Source organism: Tursiops truncatus, chromosome 10 (genome assembly GCF_011762595.2).
Source record: "Tursiops truncatus isolate mTurTru1 chromosome 10, mTurTru1.mat.Y, whole genome shotgun sequence".
In the NCBI taxonomy this organism is placed as follows: domain Eukaryota; kingdom Metazoa; phylum Chordata; class Mammalia; order Artiodactyla; family Delphinidae; genus Tursiops; species Tursiops truncatus.
This window is the reverse complement of record NC_047043.1, coordinates 67,390,255-67,407,744: the sequence shown is the minus strand read 5'-3', so window position 1 is coordinate 67,407,744 and position 17,490 is coordinate 67,390,255. Positions and strand designations below refer to the sequence as shown.

Here is a 17,490-nt window from a genome sequence, read left to right as displayed (position 1 = left end):
CCACATTTTAGGTTTTAATTGAAACTGCCAAGGTGCCCTCCTGCAGTCTGGTCAAAAGGCCCACGGGTTCTGATGTGCAGCTGACAGGCCCGCTATCCTGAGCATGTTTCATCCCCTTGAGGGGATGGGGTCACAGTGGCTGCTGTCTACTGAGCATCTACTGTGTCCTGAGACCGTGGGATGCACTTACAGAAATCATCCTAGTCCACAAGCATCAGCATAGCTACACGCGTACCTCGGAAATATTACGAGTTCGGTTCCAGACCACTGAAATAAAGCACGAGTCACAAAAAATTTGGGGTTTCCCCAGTACATATAAGTTATGTTTACACTATAATCTATTAAGTGCAATAACATTAGGTCTTAAAAAGCAATGTACATACCTTAATTAAAAAGTACTTTATTGCTAAAAAATGCTAACCATCATCTGAGCCTTCAGCAAGTTGTAATCTTTTTGCTGGTGGAAGGTTTTGCCTCGATGTTGATGGCTGCTGACTGATCAAGGTGCTGGTTGCTTGAAGATTGAGGAAGCTGTGACAATTTCTTAAAATAAAACAAAAATGAAGTTTGCCATATCAAATGACTCTTCCTTTCATGAATGATTTCTCTATAGTACACAGTGCTGTTTGATAGCATTTTACTCACAGAAGTTCTTCCAGAATTGGAGTCAATCCTCTCAAGTCCTGCCACTGCTTTATCAACTATGTTTATGTAATATTCTAAACCCTTTATTGTCATTTCAATAATCTTCAAAGCATCTTCACCAGGAGTGGATTCCATCCCAAGAAACCACCTTCTTTGTTCATTCATAAGAAGCAATTCCTCGTTCGTTAAAAGTTTTATCATGAGATTGCAGCAATTCAGTTACATCTTCAGGCTCTACTTCTAACTCTGGTTCTTCTGCTATTTCCATCACATCTGCAGTGACTTCCTCCACTGAAGTCCTGAACCCCTCAAAGTCATCCATGAGGGTTGGAATCAACTTCTTCCAAACTCTTCTTAATGTTATTTTGACCTCTTTCTATGGATCACAAATGTCTTAATGACATCTAGGATGGTAAACCTTTTCCAAAAGGTTTTCAATTTTTAGATCCATCAGAGGAATCACTATGTGTGGCAGCTATAGCCTTGTGAAATGTATTTCCTTTTTTAAAAAATAAATTTATTTATTTATCTTGGTTGCATTGGGTCTTCATTGCTGCACGCAGGCTTTCTCTAGTTACAGCGAGTAGGAGCTACTCTTTGTTGCAGTGTGCAGGCTTCTCATTGCGGTGGTTTCTCTTGTTGTGGAGCACTGGCTCTAGGCGCATGGGCTTCAGTAGTTGTGGCACATGGGCTCTAGAGTAGTTGTAGCTTGCAGCCTCTAGAGCGTGGGCTCAGTAGTTGTGGCCCACAGGCTTAGTTGCTCCGTGGCATGTGGGATCTTCCCAGACCAGGACTCGAACCCGTGTCCCCTGCATTGGCAGGTGGATTCTCATCTTTTTGCGTTTTTCTTGGCTGCACTGTGCAGCAAGTGGAATCTCAGTTCCCCAACCAGGGATTGAACTCATGTGCCTTGCAGTGGAAGCATGGAGTCCTAACCACTGGACTACCAGGGAAGTTCGGATTAAGTTCTTATATAGGCACAGTTGGTGGTGCTGCAAAACAATTACAATAGTAACATCAGACATCACTGATCACCATAACAAATATAATAATAATTTAAAGTTTGAAATATTGAGAGAATTACCAAAATGTGACACAGAAGCACGAAGTGAACAAATGCCGTTGGAGAAATGGTGCCGATCGACTTGCTCCACGCAGGGTTGCCACGAACCTTCAATTTGTAAAGAACATGATGTCTGCAAAGTGTAGTACAGCGAAGTGCAGTAAAATGAAGTCTGCCTGCATCCCCATTTTACAGTAAAGGAAACTGGACCTCCGGGAGGTTGTCACTCACTGAGGTCACACAACTAGGGACATGCAGGGTTTGAAACCAGGGGTATCTGACAGCAGAGCCCTGCTCCTGCCCCCAGGCCCTCCTGCATCTGTGTTTGCTTGGCTCTGAGTGTGAGGCCTGGTACACATTTCAGGTGGAGGCCAAGCTCGCTGCTCTGCCTACACACCTACCTGGCAGGTGGAGGGCCGTCTTCCAGACCCCCAGTTCCCAGTGAAAGCGTGGCTCCGGGCCCAGCCACGAGAGGCATTTCCTGGGCCACCCGTCAGTCCTGGTGCCTATGCAACTCTGGGAACAGGCCTCGAGCCGCACAGCTTCCCAGGCAGTTTGGCAGCATCCCTGGCAGCTGCTTCCCCATCCCCCAGGCTTTGCCCAGCCCCATGGGGTACCGAGCATCAGTCTCTGAGGGATTCCCCAGAGCTGGGAGCTCCAAGAGCCAGTAAGGAGTAATGGTCCCGTTTTACAGATGAGGAACTAAGGCCTAAGGAAGAAACTCGTGGTGGTTACAGTGTGTGGGTAGCGGAGTAGAACTCACACTTCCGTTCTTCCCGCCACCCTCCACAGCCTCTGGCTGAAAAACGACTTAGTCTCCCAGCCCACGCAGGAGGAAATGGGCTCTGGCTGCATGGCTCTGCCTTGGAGCTGCAGGACGACGGGAGAGACTCTGAATTCACTCACCAACTGTAGTTCTGTTCTAAACACACTCTGGACCACCCCGGGGGCTTCTGGGGCCTGTGCAACAGAAGTAGGGAACAGGGGTCTCCAGGCTCCTCCTCTGGGCTCTCAGAGCCCCAGCATTCCCCAGCACAGCCCATGTCACGCTGTGTCTCCCCCCCTGACTGTGAGCCCAAGGGGGAAAAGCCCCACTTCTGGGGCTTTCACTGCTGGACGCAGAGCAGGGATTCAAGTGTTTCCCAAGAGGATGGCAGGTGGAGAGGACAGGGAGACACTTAGGTCTCTCTGGGGAGGGTTTGGCCCCCAATCCCCGCAGTATCAGCCCCCCCTCATCTGGCACCTCTCCAGCTGTGGAAACTTGTACCTCAGCCCAGAAAAATGAACTTGCTGGAAGTCAGCTACTTGGATGCCAGGGCTAGCCAATCCAGCGCTGGGGGCACCTCGTCCACCACCAGGGACGAGGGCCGGGGGCTGGACCAGAGGGGCTGCAGGGAGGGCCCTGCCTGAGGCCTGTGCCCAGAGAGAGGCGGAGAGGAAGAAACAGGAAGCCATGAGCAGGTGTTGAAGTGGTGGGGACAGAAAGCTGCACGCTCAGGGGGACACCGGCTGCCACCAGTTTCCTCGCTGCACACGGGCACACTGAGCAAGTCTCTCAACCTCAAGCCGGCCACTCGGCATTTTCTCACTTTTTTCTCCTACCCTGCTCCCCTCCCTGTCCCCAGGTAGGAAAGAGCTCCTGAGATATAGATTCTAGAACTCAGACACAGACTCCTCTGTGGCAAGGGCGGGGACAAACATGAGATGAGGAGTTACACCGAGTACCACCTTGCTTTGTCCCCATTTTACAGATGAGGAAACAGAGGTTTCAAATGATTAAGTGACATCTTTAAAGCCGAATCTTTTGGCTACTCTGCGATTTGAATCCAGAGCTGTCTGAAGCCTGAGCTGTATTTCCATTCTCTCCCCTGTCCTCCTCCCCAGTCTGGGCTGGCCTCGACGACTTTGCTCACATCTCCCCGCCAGACCTTGCACTGTCCTGCTTTTCAGCGCTCGCCCCTCACTCTTCTGAGATAGACTCTCTGCAGCTGGTCCCTCCTCCTCCCATCACCCCACAGAGACACCTGGGGCTCCCTCAGCCACCCAGAAAAGTTTTCTGCTTTTGGCCCATGGCCCTGGAGCCAGAGGAAACCCATAAATACAAACACATTTGCATGAAAGCCCAGGGGTCTGCATCTGCAGCTAACAGCTCGGTTTAACTTCCAAGACAGAGCTGCCAGAAGTGGGAGCAGCAGCCACCAGCTTCCTGGGAGAAACGTGTCCTGATAGCCAGGTCAGCATCAGTTGGTGTTTATTTAGACACACAAATAAAAGAACCTGGCGTTTCAAACAGCTTGTGCTCCTTTTTTTTTTTTTTTTTTTGGGTGGGGGGGTGGTGGGAGGTGGGGAGGGTGTGTGTCATATATATAATATATATATATTTTAAAAGATCGTATCACCAGTCCCCCACATTTTTCTCTACTGAGCAATATATACACGCCTATATATATATATATATATATATATATATATAGGCGTGTATATATATATATATATATTTTACATATTTTTTTCAATAGATAACTACATTCAAGTAATGAAACACAGGATTTACAATTTCCCTCTGAGGGCAGAGGAAAAGCAAATTCACATACAATTCACAGAGGAAGTACCATGAAAGCCCAGCCAGACAGGAGCTGAGGCCTCTCTGGGGGACGAGGGAGACAGGCAGCAGCAGAAATTATGACAATCACACTGCTACTTATCGTGGGGGACAGGCAGGTGCCGATGAAGTGGGGGGCCCTGCCTGCTCTGCCTGGGCCAGGTCAGCAGGCCGTGCTGGCTGACCCAGGCTCCCCGGCTGGGGTGGGCTGGGGGCACGTGTCTGGCAACCTCAATTTTCCAGGAGCCTCTCGAATTTGGGGTTCACAAAGGAGAAGCCGGCAAATGCTGTTTGGTCCATGGAGTCGATGAGGTTCTTGTCGCTGTAGGAGAGGCGCGGCTTCTCGTTCAGGAACTCCTGGTCGAAGTTGTTGTAGTCTCCAGCAGACCTCTGCAAACAGAAGGCAGGGGTGTGTAAGCGGGACCCAAAGGGCAACCTTCCAATGGGTTCCCGACGTTCCAGGGACCCATTCCCGGAGCCATAATCCCTGTTGGGCTGGGCCAAGCCAGAGCTGTCCTTATTTAGAACAGAAAAGGGAGTCTTTCTGCTGGAAGGTGGATGCTGTTACCAAGGGAATGAGGGAAGCCAGCAGGGGGCCTGGAGGAGGAAAGGTGGGCATCCACCCAAGCAGGGTTCTAGAAGACCACAGCCCTGGGCCAAAGCCCAGCCACCACTTGTTTTTGTAGGTCCCACAAGCTAAGGCTGGCTTTTGCATTTTTAAATGTTTAGGAAAAAATCAAAAGGAGAATAACACTTCATGACATGTGAAAATTAAATGAAATTCAAAGTTCGGCATCCATAAATAAAGTTTTATTAGTACCCAACCACACCCACTCACTGACATACCGTCTATGGCCGCCTTGAGACTATCTGGCCTGCAAAGCCTAAGATATTTACTATAAGGCTGTTCACAGGAAAAGTTTGCCAACTCTCTGCTTCTGAAGGTACAATGAAAGAGTGATTGAAAGAGGTCTTAAGCTGGTGGCCCTCAGGCCAAACTGAGCTGCAGGTACAACCATTTTGACTAGCCATGGGTTTTAATGGCATTTGAGCCAATATTTTAAAATTGGGCAATTTGGGGCTTCCCTGGTGGCGCAGTGGTTGAGAGTCCGCCTGCCGATGCAGGGGACACGGGTTCGTGCCCCGATCCGGGAAGATCCCGCATGCTGCGGAGCGGCTAGGCCCGTGAGCCATGGCCCCTGAGCCTGCGCGTCCGGAGCCTGTGCTCTGCAACGGGGGAGGCCACAACAGTGACAGGCCCGCGTACCACAAAAAAAAAAAAAAAAAAAAGGGCAATTTGACATAAAAATCCTGGTTTCTGGCTTCTTTGAAAACTGACAGAGCAGAGCAGCCCTGGGCCCATTTCCTGGCACGTCCACCCACTCTTGGTGCTGAAACCCGCTTGGCCAGTACATCACAGGCCCCACTTCCCACTGACAGGGGCTGCCGATCAGCTGCCTGGTGTTATTTAAAATCAGTCTATCCCTCTTTCTATCAAAAGTGAGACACTGAAAGCAGGCTGTGTGATTTTCCTACAGCTGGCCTGGCCTGGTAGTGATGTGCCCACGGCAGGAGGCACTGAGTTTGAGATCCCTGGAATGGGGGAGTGCTCTGCGGCTTCAAGACACAAACACGGGGGCACATTACGCAGGCTGCTCAGTGGGAACAGCGTGTCCTGAAAGAGGAGGGGAAGCAAAGGAGAGAAAGGGGAAGGGAGGGAAGAGCTGCGATCAGAGAAGGGCCACAGAGCTCAACTTCTGAGAAGTCCAGCCTCCCTCTGCTCTCCTGCTGGCTCCTTGGTGGTTTCTCTAGATTCTAGGCCTTTATGCAAACCATCCCTCCTCTACCTGGAATACCTCCCATCTGCCCTTGGCCTGGCCGAGCTTCCCCAGCCCTGCAGACATCCCATTTCCTCTCAGACCCACCCCGATCTCTGCATCTTGGGCACCTGCCCACAGACCATCCCTATGGCAACTGATTGTGTGTGGCCTTGTGACATGTCTTGTACTGCTGTCATTTATCATAGATGACCATCAGTGTGCAAGTTTCCTATCTCTCTGAGGAGCTGGGGCCCCTCTAGCTCTGGGACTGGGCCTCCCACTTCGCTATGCAGCCCAGCACAGTGCTCTGCACCCAGAGGGTACTCATCATTTCCGATATTTTTTGGAAAATGGATTGGATAGATGGGTAGGTGGAGGGAGGGGGGCCTTAACTGTGATCCCCAAAGCATACGCCCCTGCACACAGTGGATTTTAAAGAATGTATGCTAAAGGGTGGCTGGATCCACTGTCACCAATGTTTGTTGAATGACTGACTGAGGAGAGATGGTGAGGATACGAGGGTAGAGGCTGTGGCTCAGTGTGCCAAGGAGGTTGGGAAAGCAGATTTGCTAGAAGAAGGGAGAGGAGGAGAGCATGCGAATGATGCAGGAGAGAGGCAGGGCAAAGCAGGAGGAGTCCACTCCGGAAGGCAGTGAGAGAAAACATTGAGTGGGCAGCCCCCACTGGAGCGGGATCACGTACCACTTTGGGCTTGAAGGGCGGCTCCACTGCACGTTTCTCCAGCAGAGCCCAGTTGATGGTCTTGAAGAAGGGGTGGATTTTGATGTTCCCTGTCACTCCCAGCCTCTTGGTTGTATCCCGTTCAAGCAGCTGCAACGCAGCAGGGAACCTGGTTAGCACCCGAGGGCTGTAGGAAATGGGAGCCTCAGAAAACGCCAAGCAGGTCGAGGGGTGCCCAGGCTGGTCCAGTCCAGCCTGGTATCACAGCCCAGGGCCTCTGGGCCTGAGAGGTCCTCTCTGGCCTCTGGTCCCAGGTCCAGTGGAGAAATAGGGTGTGGACTGGGGCTGCCAGGACTCTCAGCTGGTGGGACTTGTGAGCAAAAGCAGTAGCTCTTATTGGGTGTTTACCATCTGCCTGGCATCATACACTTACGTTTTTTCCCCCCAAAACTCTGTGAGAAAGGTTCTCTTCTGGCCTCATTTTGTAGATAAGGAGATAGACTCAGAGTTTAGCCTAAGGTCTATCTGTCTTCTGACCCCAAGCCCATCATTGCCAGGCCAGGCTGATTCAGTGCAGGGAACATAGACAGGAGGTCCCAAGAAGGTGGCAGGAGAGTGACCCCCCAATGTGTTAGGACCGGAGCACTGGTGAGGCTGCCATCCCTGAGATAGGAGGCTTCTGGCATTCCCGTGACCTGGTGTCTGCCAGCTCCTGCCCCTGCCAGCCCAGCCCAGGGGCTCCTACCTTCTCCAGGATGTCCTTGGACTCCCTGGTGATCCAGCGGGGATAATACGGTGAGTCCACACGGATGGACTCAAAGAGTTCGTCCTCATCGTCACCGTGGAAGGGGGACTGACCAATGAGCATCTCATAGAGAAGGACTCCAAAGGACCACCAGTCCACGGAGAATGAGTACTTCAGGCCCTGCAGGATCTGGGGCAGAGGGGGTGCCAGAGCTGAGGGGGCCCTGGAGCACAAGCCCCGACCAGCCCTCCTCAGCCTCTTGGCTGTGACTCGGACATTGCCACCCACCCCCTGTGGAGACAAGGTGTCGGCCAGAGGCAGGGCCGGGAGGGTGCCACTCACCTCGGGGGCGATGTAGTCAGGGGTGCCGCAGAAGGTGCTGGCCTGTTTGTCCCCAAACATGTTCTCCTTGCACATGCCGAAGTCAGCAATCTTGATGTGGCCATCCCGGTCCAGCATCACGTTGTCCAGCTTAAGGTCCCTGCGGGGAGGGGACAGGAAAAGGAGTCGTTAGGGTCCAATTCCCCTCCTCCCCGTAGTCCCCTCCCATGTCCCCATTGTCAGCCCGGAAAGCCTAGGACTCTCTCCAGGGTACGAGGGAATGAGGAAGAGGAGGGGAAAGAGGTGCTAAACACAGGTGCTTCCTGCAAGCCGCCTACTGTGTGCTGTGTGCTGGACACACACCATCCTACTTCCCGAAGCCCAAAATGAGGCTCAACGAGGTGGTATCACTTGCCTAGGGTCACCCAGCTACTCAGCTGTGGAAGCGCCCTGGACTCAGGTTTGTCAGACTCCACAAGGGCAGGGAGCCCATCTATTTTATGTAGGTAGTTGAGTAGATAACTTAGGCACACGGTAACAAGCACCAGAAAAGCAGAACAGCACAAGGCCCATCTTCCACTAACCTCGCTTGCCAGGCCCTCCCTAGACTGAGTCCAGGCACGGACAGCACATTACAATGTGCATCTCATGCCACCTTTTAAAGCCTGGTCCCTAACATCCAATATGCACTGTCCCATGGATTGGTTTTCCACTTGACAACATACCTTGGGATCATCCCACAATAGTACACACAGCACGGCCTCAGCCTTTCGGATGAGTACATATTAATTCATGGCAGGATGGAACTGTCATTTATTGGGTGAGAATTTATGAAAGCAGACCCCACTGGTGGAAGCTCAGAGTGCTCAGATGCAGCTGCAGAGGGAGACCGATGGCTCCAAGGGAGGGAGACACCATACCAGTCAGTGCTGCGCTCCCACCAAAGGTGTCGAGTATGGGCAGGGAGTTCCCAGTCCCTGGAGTTGTGCCAGCCTCAGCTAAGGGGCCACAAGGAATTGTAGCAATGGAGTAGGTGGTTTAAGCAAATATCCAACTAAAGACCAACTCCAAGAGGAGATGGGGCCACAGCTGGACCGGGATCCACTCAGAGCATTTCAGAGGATATGATGGGGTCGGGGCCTCCCCTCCTAAACACCCCCCACCTTCCGATCCCCGCACCTGTAAATGATCCCTTTCTGGTGTAGAAACTGTAGTCCACAGACTATCTCAGCCGCATAAAACCTGTATGAGACACACACACACACACAGTGTCCTGAGATTTCTGTGAGCAGCCCCTGCTTCTCCCTGGGTCTTCATCCCCACCCCCAGGGACAGGAAATGCTGAAAATAACTCCACGGACAACCTGGTCCTGATCAAGCACATCTTGTATCAGGCAAGTAGGGGCTGGTAGCCAAGGCAGAAAAGAAAATTGTGAAGTAAAAAGCTCCAAATGAGACAGTTCTCTGTCCTAAGAGTGTATGCATTTATATAGATACGCCTGTGTGCACACACACCCAGTCTGGGGGTGCATGCTAGTTTAGGGGCCACCCACCTGGGTCCTGCATTGTGCAGGATCACCCACCCGCTGAGGCCCAGGGAGGGGACAGGACCTGGCATGTCTAGGTTGTGTTCCCAGCCACAGCTCACCCCTCACCCCTAGCTTCCCACACGGGGCAGGGGACGGCCCTGGCCACCCCAAGTCTCTCCAACCCCAGCTCCAGCCCAGGCTGGCTTCACCAGGGGGAGGGAAGAAGGAATGGAAGGCAGATGGGCAGAGGGCTCTTCCCCCAACAGGGCCTCGCGTACGTGGCACGGTAGAGCTCGAAGCGGCCTTTGTCCTGGATGTGATACATCAGGTCACCCCCATTGAGGAACTCCATCACAAAGAACAGGTGGTCCTGTGGGGGGAGGGTGGTGAGCAGAGGCACAGAAAGCGGCAGGCAGCTCCCTCACTGAGGACCACTAGGGACAAGCCCCAACAGGAAGCAGAGGACATCTGCCCTGGTGGATGTGAGGGGGGAAGAACAGCCCTGCCCTGAGGAGTCTGAGGAAGGGAGACTCAGCCTTGCCTTAAGTGGTCTGAGGAAGAAGACTGGGCCCTACCCTGGAGAATCTCAGTGGGAGACATGGCCTTGACCTGAGCGACTGAGGGGGGATGTGGGCCAGGGGCACTGATAGTGGGCGGGCCGGCACCTTGGTCTGGAAGGTGCAGAAGAGATGGGTGAGAAAGGGATTCTCCCCGGAGAGCGCCAGCACCCGCTTCTCCACCATCGTGCACTCCACGTCATCATCGATCAGAACCACGTCCTTCTTGAGGGCCTTGATGGCGAAGAATTCCTTTTTGCCCTTCAGCTCTGCGAGCAGCACCTGACAGATGGGCAGGGGTGCTGAGCAGGGGAGGTTCGGACCAAAGGTCAGGGCGCACGGCCCAACCCAACCCGGAAGCACCCAGGGAGGGTGGGAAGCAGGTGCCCCTTGGCTACCAAGCCCAGGTCCCTCGGGCTGCCTGCCCCAGGGCCATGGGGCCCTCACCTTCCCGAAGCTGCCTTTGCCCAGGATCTTGATGAAGGTGAAGTTGTCAATGCTGCACTTGGTGCTGCTCTCCCAGATCTTGCCGTAGGTCCCAGTTCCTGCCCAAGAGACAGCTGCTTCAGACTCATGTCTCACGTCCAGAGGGTGGTCCTCCCTGGCTGGGTCCCTCCCCACAGAGGTGCCTCCTCTCCAGTTGCACTCAACTGTGTGGAGAGGCTGGGTCCCATGCTGGCGTGGGGGGGTAGGGGCTTTCCTGGAAGGAATGGACACACCTTCACATGGGACATCATCTCCAGAGACTCCTGGCTTCTTCTCAAAATTCTGGTAGATCCCAACAGTCTCTGCAGTCTCGGAGTCCGACCTCCGGGCAGGTCTCTGGAGGGGGTAGGGGTTGGGGGGCCAGAGGTCATATCATGGTCAGAACTCCCAACCCAGAGGGAGGACCCCAACCATCCATGACTCCACCCTCAGTAGCAATGGGGGACAGCAGGGGCAGAGCCCAGGACCCCAGGCGGTGCATGTGCACGCACACGTGTGTGAATAAGTGCGCACACACACGCACACACACTTCCGGCACAGAGACGCCTCGGTGGTCTGGAAGGCACTGACTACAAACAAGAGTTCTGGAAATTGAACCCTAACTTCCCAGCCACTTACTCAATAGATTTTTATTTGTGTTGCCTTCACTTGTTTTTTTTTTTCCCTCACTTGTGATAGATTCTAGAATCTTAAAGTTCTGTGGCCTCCTTCAAGCTCCACCCATACCCAAACACACACACAAAAAAAACATGTACACACTGGACTGCCCTGGTGGCGCAGTGGTTAAGAATCCACTTTCCAATCCAGGGCACATGGGTTTGAACCCTGGTCCAGGAAGATGTCACATGACACGGAGCATCTAAACCCATGTGCCACAACTACTGTGCTCTAGAGCCCGCGAGCCACAATTACTGAAGCCCGCGCACCTAGAGCCCGTGCTCCACAAGGAAGAGTAGCCCCTGCTCGCCACAACTAGAGAAAGCCCGCATGCAGCAACAAAGACCCAACACAGCCAAAAATAATTAATTAAAAAAAAAAAAGTAAAGGAGCAAAAAGAGATTTTAGGTAAACTCCTTTTTTTTTTTTTTTTTGGCAGTACGCGGACCTCTCACTGTTGTGGCCTCTCCCGTTGCGGAGCACAGGCTCCGGACGCGCAGGCTCAGTGGCCATAGCTCACGGGCCTAGCTGCTCTGCGGTATGTGGGATCTTCCCGGACCGGGGCACGAACCCATGTCCCCTGCATCGGCAGGCAGACTCTCAACCACTGCGCCACCAGGGAAGCCCTAAACTCTTTTCTTTTAAAAAAAAAACCATATACACATAAAGGCTTTAGTTCCAAGTGTTCCAACCTTGCAGTCATCCAGGTTCACCCTCAGGAAAAGCACTGCTTGAATAACTAATTTCTTAGGAGAACAAGCCCACCACCCTCTAATGTCCAATCCTTGAACTGGATCTTCCAGAAGTAGGGTCTTATGTATAAACGCCCCTCACTGCAGTTCCCCAGGAGTGGGCATGAGCCCTGACTCGTCCCCAACCCTGCCACCCTCTGTCCAGGGTTCCCACAGTGCCTGCCCACCTGGGTGACTTGGTTCAAGGCCTCGGCCAAGAGCTTCTGGTTGATGCCACAGAGGTTGGCCACCTTCGTCTGGCACTTATGGTGCACGTTCATGCCACAATCTGGGGTGGGAGAGAAGCAGAGCCATCAGGGCCCCCGCCCAGGCAGGCAGCCAGCAGGCTCCAAAAGAACTGTCCCCTTGTCCCAGGCCCAGCCAAGGGCAGGGAGGGACGGAGGAGAGAGCAGGAGAGAGGAGGGCTTTTGGCAGGGTTTGCTGAGTTTCCTGCATTTAGAAAAAGATGTATCTGAAGCCATCAGGAGCACCTCAAATCTTTCATTATTTAAAGAAGAAAAAGAAAAAACAAATGTCTGGGACAAGCTAGACAAGTCACTTTTCCTCCAGACGTCTCTCGTTTCAGTGAAGCCTGAGGTGGGGGAGGGCCTGCAAGGAGCACGAGCTGAGCTGGTGTGAGAGGGGCCCTGGCCGGGGAGCACCTTCCGCCTGTTTTCCCCTCGGTGACTCTCTGGGGCCGACTCGACACCTGTTTTATACTTGAGGACGTGGAGCTCTCAGCAGTGGGGCCACCTTCTGATGGTCACACAGCAGTAAATGGCAGAGTCAGTCGAGCCAGTGGGGAGGGGCCAGGAGGCCTCACCCACGTGAGAGTCCCCAAGCGAGGGGGCAAAGGCAGCCTCAGCTGGTCTCAGCTTCTGGGGTCCGGGTGGGCCCCCCTCCCACTTCCGCCGCAGCCCCCGCCCTAGCTGGCACGCACCTTCACACTTTAATCCCTGCTTCACCAGCCCCCAGAGCAGGCTGCCGCAGTGGTCGCAGAAGGTGGGGCTCATGTAGTTATAAACCTTGAACCGGTGTGGCATGTCAATGTTGAAACGTTCTTTCTGGAACTAGGGGTGTGGGGTGTCACAGGTCAAGGGTCACATGCCAGCACCAGTCCCTTCCTCACCCCCTAACTCTCCCTGACCCAACCCCATGCGTGGCAAGATCCCCAAGAGGGCTCCGTGGGGACTGGGAAATCCAGGGATCCCAGGGGCCAAGCCAGGGGAAGGAAGGAAGAAGGAAAACGGGGAGGAAGGGTGACTCCACAGGGAAGGGGTGGGGAGAGCTCGAATCCCTCCCGCCCTGCCCTGGGCCCCGCCTCACTATGGTGTCCCGGCTGTTGGCTGCAGTGCCCGTACACCGGCCAATGATCTTGTCGATGCATTTCTTGTGGATGGCAGCGTTGCATTCTTGAGGCGGCCCAGGCCCAGGAGGGGGACGGGAAGGCCCCGGAGGGGCAGAGTCTGTGAGCTGGCGCCCCCCGGCCCAGTCCTGCCTTCCACACAAAGTCCCCGTGCTCCCCGACCACCCACACCCTCACCACATGGAGCCCTCGGCCTACAGGTTGATTTTTCTCTCCTCCGGTCAGTCCCTGTGGGAGGAGTCTGGGAAGGATGGGGCAGGGAGGACAGGTCGATCTGGGCGGGTATCGGAGGTTAGGAAAGGCTCAAGGAGTCCCGGTGGGCAGGGAGGGGGGCATGGCAGTGAGAGAACTAGAGGCAGGGGAGCCCTCTTTGTGGCTCAGGACAGCAAACAGCTCTTAAGCTCTCTCACCGCCCCCCCCCACACACACACACACACACACACACACACACACACACACACACACACACACACACACACACACACACACACACACACACTGACAGATGCACCCCAACACAAAGGCACTCAGGTACACGTACACAGCATGTATAATGACAAACCTTCTTACATAGAATGCTTACCGGGCACCAGCCACACTTAAAATACAGCTTTACATATTTTATCCCATTTGATCTTCACAATGACTCTATTGTCCCTATTTTACAGATGAGGAAATTGAGGCACAGATAGGTTAAGTAACTTTGTCTAAGGTCCTACAGCTAGGAAGTGGTAGAGCTGGGATTCAGACCCAGGCAGCCTGGCTCCAGAGCCTATGCTCACCACCACCGGTCCACACTGCCTCATGCATGCACCGACGGCCGTAGAGAAGGGTGTGCTCATACGTGTGTACCAGATGCACACAGCTCTCAACAGAAGCACACATGCAGCCAGGGATGTGCTGGCAAAGGTCTAACAGCCTCTCTGCGGGGAAAGAGCCCCGATGTGCAGCACTGGCAGATTCTGTGTACATACTCCACTGGGGCCTATTTCAGGCCGCCAACGTGATGTCACTGAACGGGAAGCGCTGGGAAGAGACACGCCGGCTCCAGCACTCACTGACGCAGCCGCCGTCCACACACACACTACCACATGGAAAGCCTCACGTGCACACACTCAAGCACAGGCTTCATCCAGACACACCGTCCCAACACAGGGACACAGGCTTCTCTGTGAAGGCATGCAGGCACATGCGTGCACACACATGTGCATACAGACTGGGCGGTGGAGACACTTACGCCTGCACTTGTAGCCTTGCTTGTTGAGACCCCTGAAAGGCAAGTGCCCAGGCAGGGTGAGTGAGAGGAAGTACCGGGGATGGGGGCCCTCCCTCACCCACCCCACCCCAGCGGACACAGCCAGTCTCACCAAACAAAGTCTCTGCACACAGAGCAGAAAGTGGGCTGTCCAAAGAAGGTGGCGATAAACTCGTGGTTCTTGATGTAGTGAATTTTGGCCTGTTTGATGGCTCCACGGCGGTTCATCGTTGGGAACTTGGCCCCGTCTTCACCCCGCATTGACTGCTTGCAATCTGGGGACCGGGTAGGAGTGAAGACAGCCCCAGCCCACGGGAGGGGCCACACCCCTTCAGTCCCTCCCAGGGCAGTCCTGGACAGAGCGCCAATGGAGGCTGCTTCCCTAAACCTCCGTTCTGGCTCTGGTCTCTGAACCTCCGTCCCCAGCCCAGGTAGGGAGGGGCTTACCTATGTCTTCCAGGAAATACTGCACAGACATCAACACCTTGGCCTGGGGTTGCAGGTCCAGCTGCAGTAGTGAGGGTGGGGGAGTCAGTGAGGGCGGGCCTGGGCCAAGCCAGACTCAGAACCCGCCCCCATGGTTGGTCCCTGAAGGGCCAGGGAGTCCCAGCGCCTAGCCAGACACCTGTTTGCCCAGAGTGGGCAGGGCCCCACCTGTGAGCCCCGCCCCCAGCCCTCACCCAGGAGTATTATTACATTTGGGGAAGTAAAAGGATCCAGCCCACACCCAGCTTGGCCACATGGCCCTGGGAACAGAGTGGGAAGGGAAACTCCCCGCCCCCAACCCCGGCTGCCCACTTTCACAAGGATCTTAGAATGGAGGCACTGCATCCCCCCACACATGCAGACACACAGACACACGCCTACTGACACAGCGTGCTGGTTCTCTCTCTCTCTCTCTGTCGGGGGCTCTGCCTGTCCAGTCTCCTCACACAGACTGGCTCGTCCTAAGGGCAAGACCCTCAGCTCCCCCAGGGCCTGGTGACTGACAGTGTCACTTGGGGTAGTGGACAGAGAGCACAACAGGAGCCTCTGCCTGATTCTTTAAGGGTGGGTGCAGCCCTGGGTCAACCTCTCTCGGCCCAGTTCCTTCACCCCTCACTGGAGGCTGAGTAGAGTCTCCATGGTCACAGGTCTTTCCTGGCGGGGACACCTCGGCTGCAGGAGCCCACATGTAACCGCAGGGGGCAGGGATGCCCTGCCAGCGCTGACGTCCTGTGGCCACAAGGGACATATGGCCACGTGTGCATGCAGAGTCCAGGTTTCAGCAGGTGAGTGGTGGGCCATGAGCCTTCTCCTCCCCGACCCCCCCTGCTGTGGAAGATCATAACTGGTGCTCCCCGATGCCTGCCTGGGTTTGGAATATCTGTGAAGATTCCAAAAAGAACTGGGAACAATGGAGTTCTCTGAGAAAGGGGACCTGGTGTTGGGGCTAGGACCCACCCTTTCCTGGGTGGGTCCTGTATGGGACCCACCCATACAGCTTGATATGTTTTACTATGTGCACATCCTGCCTTTGCAAAATTAAAAGGGAAAAAAGCAGCTGTAATACCAAGGAGGGCTCTCTTTAGCACCGCCTACGTGCCAGGTTCTACAGTAAGCCCTTTGCATCCAGCAGCTCATTTCATCAGAACTGACCCCACCGTAGGTCTTTTAGTAGTTTCTCCTTTTACAGATTCAGAAGCAGACTCAGAGAGGCGAAGGGTCTGATGAATCGCAGGACCAGGATTTGAACACAAGCTGTTGGCTACAGAGCTGCCCCAGTGGCCGGAGCGGCCAGGTGCCCTCGGCCGTACCCGCTCACTTTGCCCACACACATGCGTGACTGTGGCTGTGCCCCTCACCCAGAACTCGGCCTTGCCATTGTTCTTCTTGCAGCGCTCGGCCAGCACCGACACACCCACTGTCACCTCGGACACTGGCTCCTCCGCAGCTCGCATCAGCACAATCTGGATGACGCGACCTTCGTAGATGTGGGCATCAAACGAGGACTTCCACTCGGGGTACATGGTGGGCTTCTTCTGCACCAGCGTCTTCCCACGCTCTGCAACGGGCCAGGAAGGCAAGGTCAGGCTAGGGAACCTCTGTGCCTCAAATCTCGGGCCTTTCCACAGCCTTCCATCCTATGGAATCTGCCTGCTCTCTCCCCCAGGGCCCAAGTGTCCACTCCTCAGCCCTCATGACCATGCTCTGCTCGCCTCACCAGCCCCATCTCACTCACAATCTGCATGAGAGCACAGAAACGCCGGCAGTTTCCCTAGGGTGCCCTGCTAGGTTCCACCCCGGACCTTTGCTCCTGCTGTCCCTTCTTCCTGTGACCCGCTTCCTCCAGCCCCTCTTAGATGTCACCTTCCCTTAGACATTTACTCAGTGACACTGCCACAGGCTCCCACATGCCAGCCATGGTGTTGGAGGCAAGGAACACGGTACCTGTCCTCCTAGAGTCCCAGTCCTGGGCAGAGACATGAATCAGTTCACCCCTCAAGTGAACATTAAATCACAGCTGTCATGAGACTGAAGAGGGCAAGGTCACTGGTTCTAGACCTGCCCATGGTCAGGTGGCCTGCCCCAACCTAAGGGTCAGGGAAGGCTTCCTAGAGGAAGGGACAGCTCAGCCGAGACCTAAGGGATGAGCCAGGGGTTCACCAGGTGAGGGCAGAAGCAAGAAGGAATGGCGTGAGATGTTTGCTTCTTCCAGGATGACCTCCCTGACTGCAGCCTGGGATGGTTCCTCATCTGGACTTCCCTATCACAGGATCACTGTCTGCCTCCTCCACCAGACTGTGAGCCCCATGAGGGCAGGGCCTGGTCAGCCCTGGAGCATGGCAGTGTTCTCAGTACCCAGCACAGGGCCTGGCACAGATGGACATGTGGAGCTCCTGGAGGGAGCCTGTTCTTGGGTGAAACAACCAGTGGGGGAGGAGCCAGAAGCCCTGAGCTCCACAGAAGGTTCCATGTAGCCAGTGCAGGTGGTTCTACAGGCAGTGAGTCGCCTGTTGTCCTGCATCGCAAGCTGAGCTGGGCAGGGAAAT

General features: G+C 54.5%; 1 protein-coding gene across 6 annotated transcripts in view; it reads right to left on the bottom strand.

Annotated features, from left to right (window-relative positions):
* Positions 1-376: 376 nt before the first annotated feature.
* The window catches only part of PRKCD (protein kinase C delta), a 33,662-nt gene continuing 16,548 nt past the window's right edge, over positions 377-17,490 (bottom strand). For 2 of the 6 annotated variants that reach the window (XM_073811237.1, XM_073811239.1), the window contains exons 4-20: positions 16,303-16,502; positions 14,906-14,966; positions 14,571-14,733; positions 14,441-14,472; positions 13,164-13,249; positions 12,778-12,907; positions 12,026-12,126; positions 10,683-10,785; positions 10,411-10,508; positions 10,072-10,245; positions 9,685-9,776; positions 9,057-9,119; positions 7,899-8,037; positions 7,557-7,745; positions 6,833-6,961; positions 1,730-4,700; positions 377-1,637 (exon numbers count right to left, since the gene is read on the bottom strand). In XM_073811237.1, the coding sequence (XP_073667338.1) occupies positions 4,542-4,700; positions 6,833-6,961; positions 7,557-7,745; positions 7,899-8,037; positions 9,057-9,119; positions 9,685-9,776; positions 10,072-10,245; positions 10,411-10,508; positions 10,683-10,785; positions 12,026-12,126; positions 12,778-12,907; positions 13,164-13,249; positions 14,441-14,472; positions 14,571-14,733; positions 14,906-14,966; positions 16,303-16,502 (1,919 nt within the window). In that variant the 3' untranslated portion in view covers positions 377-1,637; positions 1,730-4,541. Of the gene's footprint in view, positions 1,638-1,729; positions 4,701-6,832; positions 6,999-7,556; positions 7,746-7,898; positions 8,038-9,056; positions 9,120-9,684; positions 9,777-10,071; positions 10,246-10,410; positions 10,509-10,682; positions 10,786-12,025; positions 12,127-12,777; positions 12,908-13,163; positions 13,250-14,440; positions 14,473-14,570; positions 14,734-14,905; positions 14,967-16,302; positions 16,503-17,490 lie in introns of those variants that run through there. The other 4 variants (XM_073811240.1, XM_073811238.1, XM_033865140.2 and 1 more) reach the window with 4 other exon arrangements.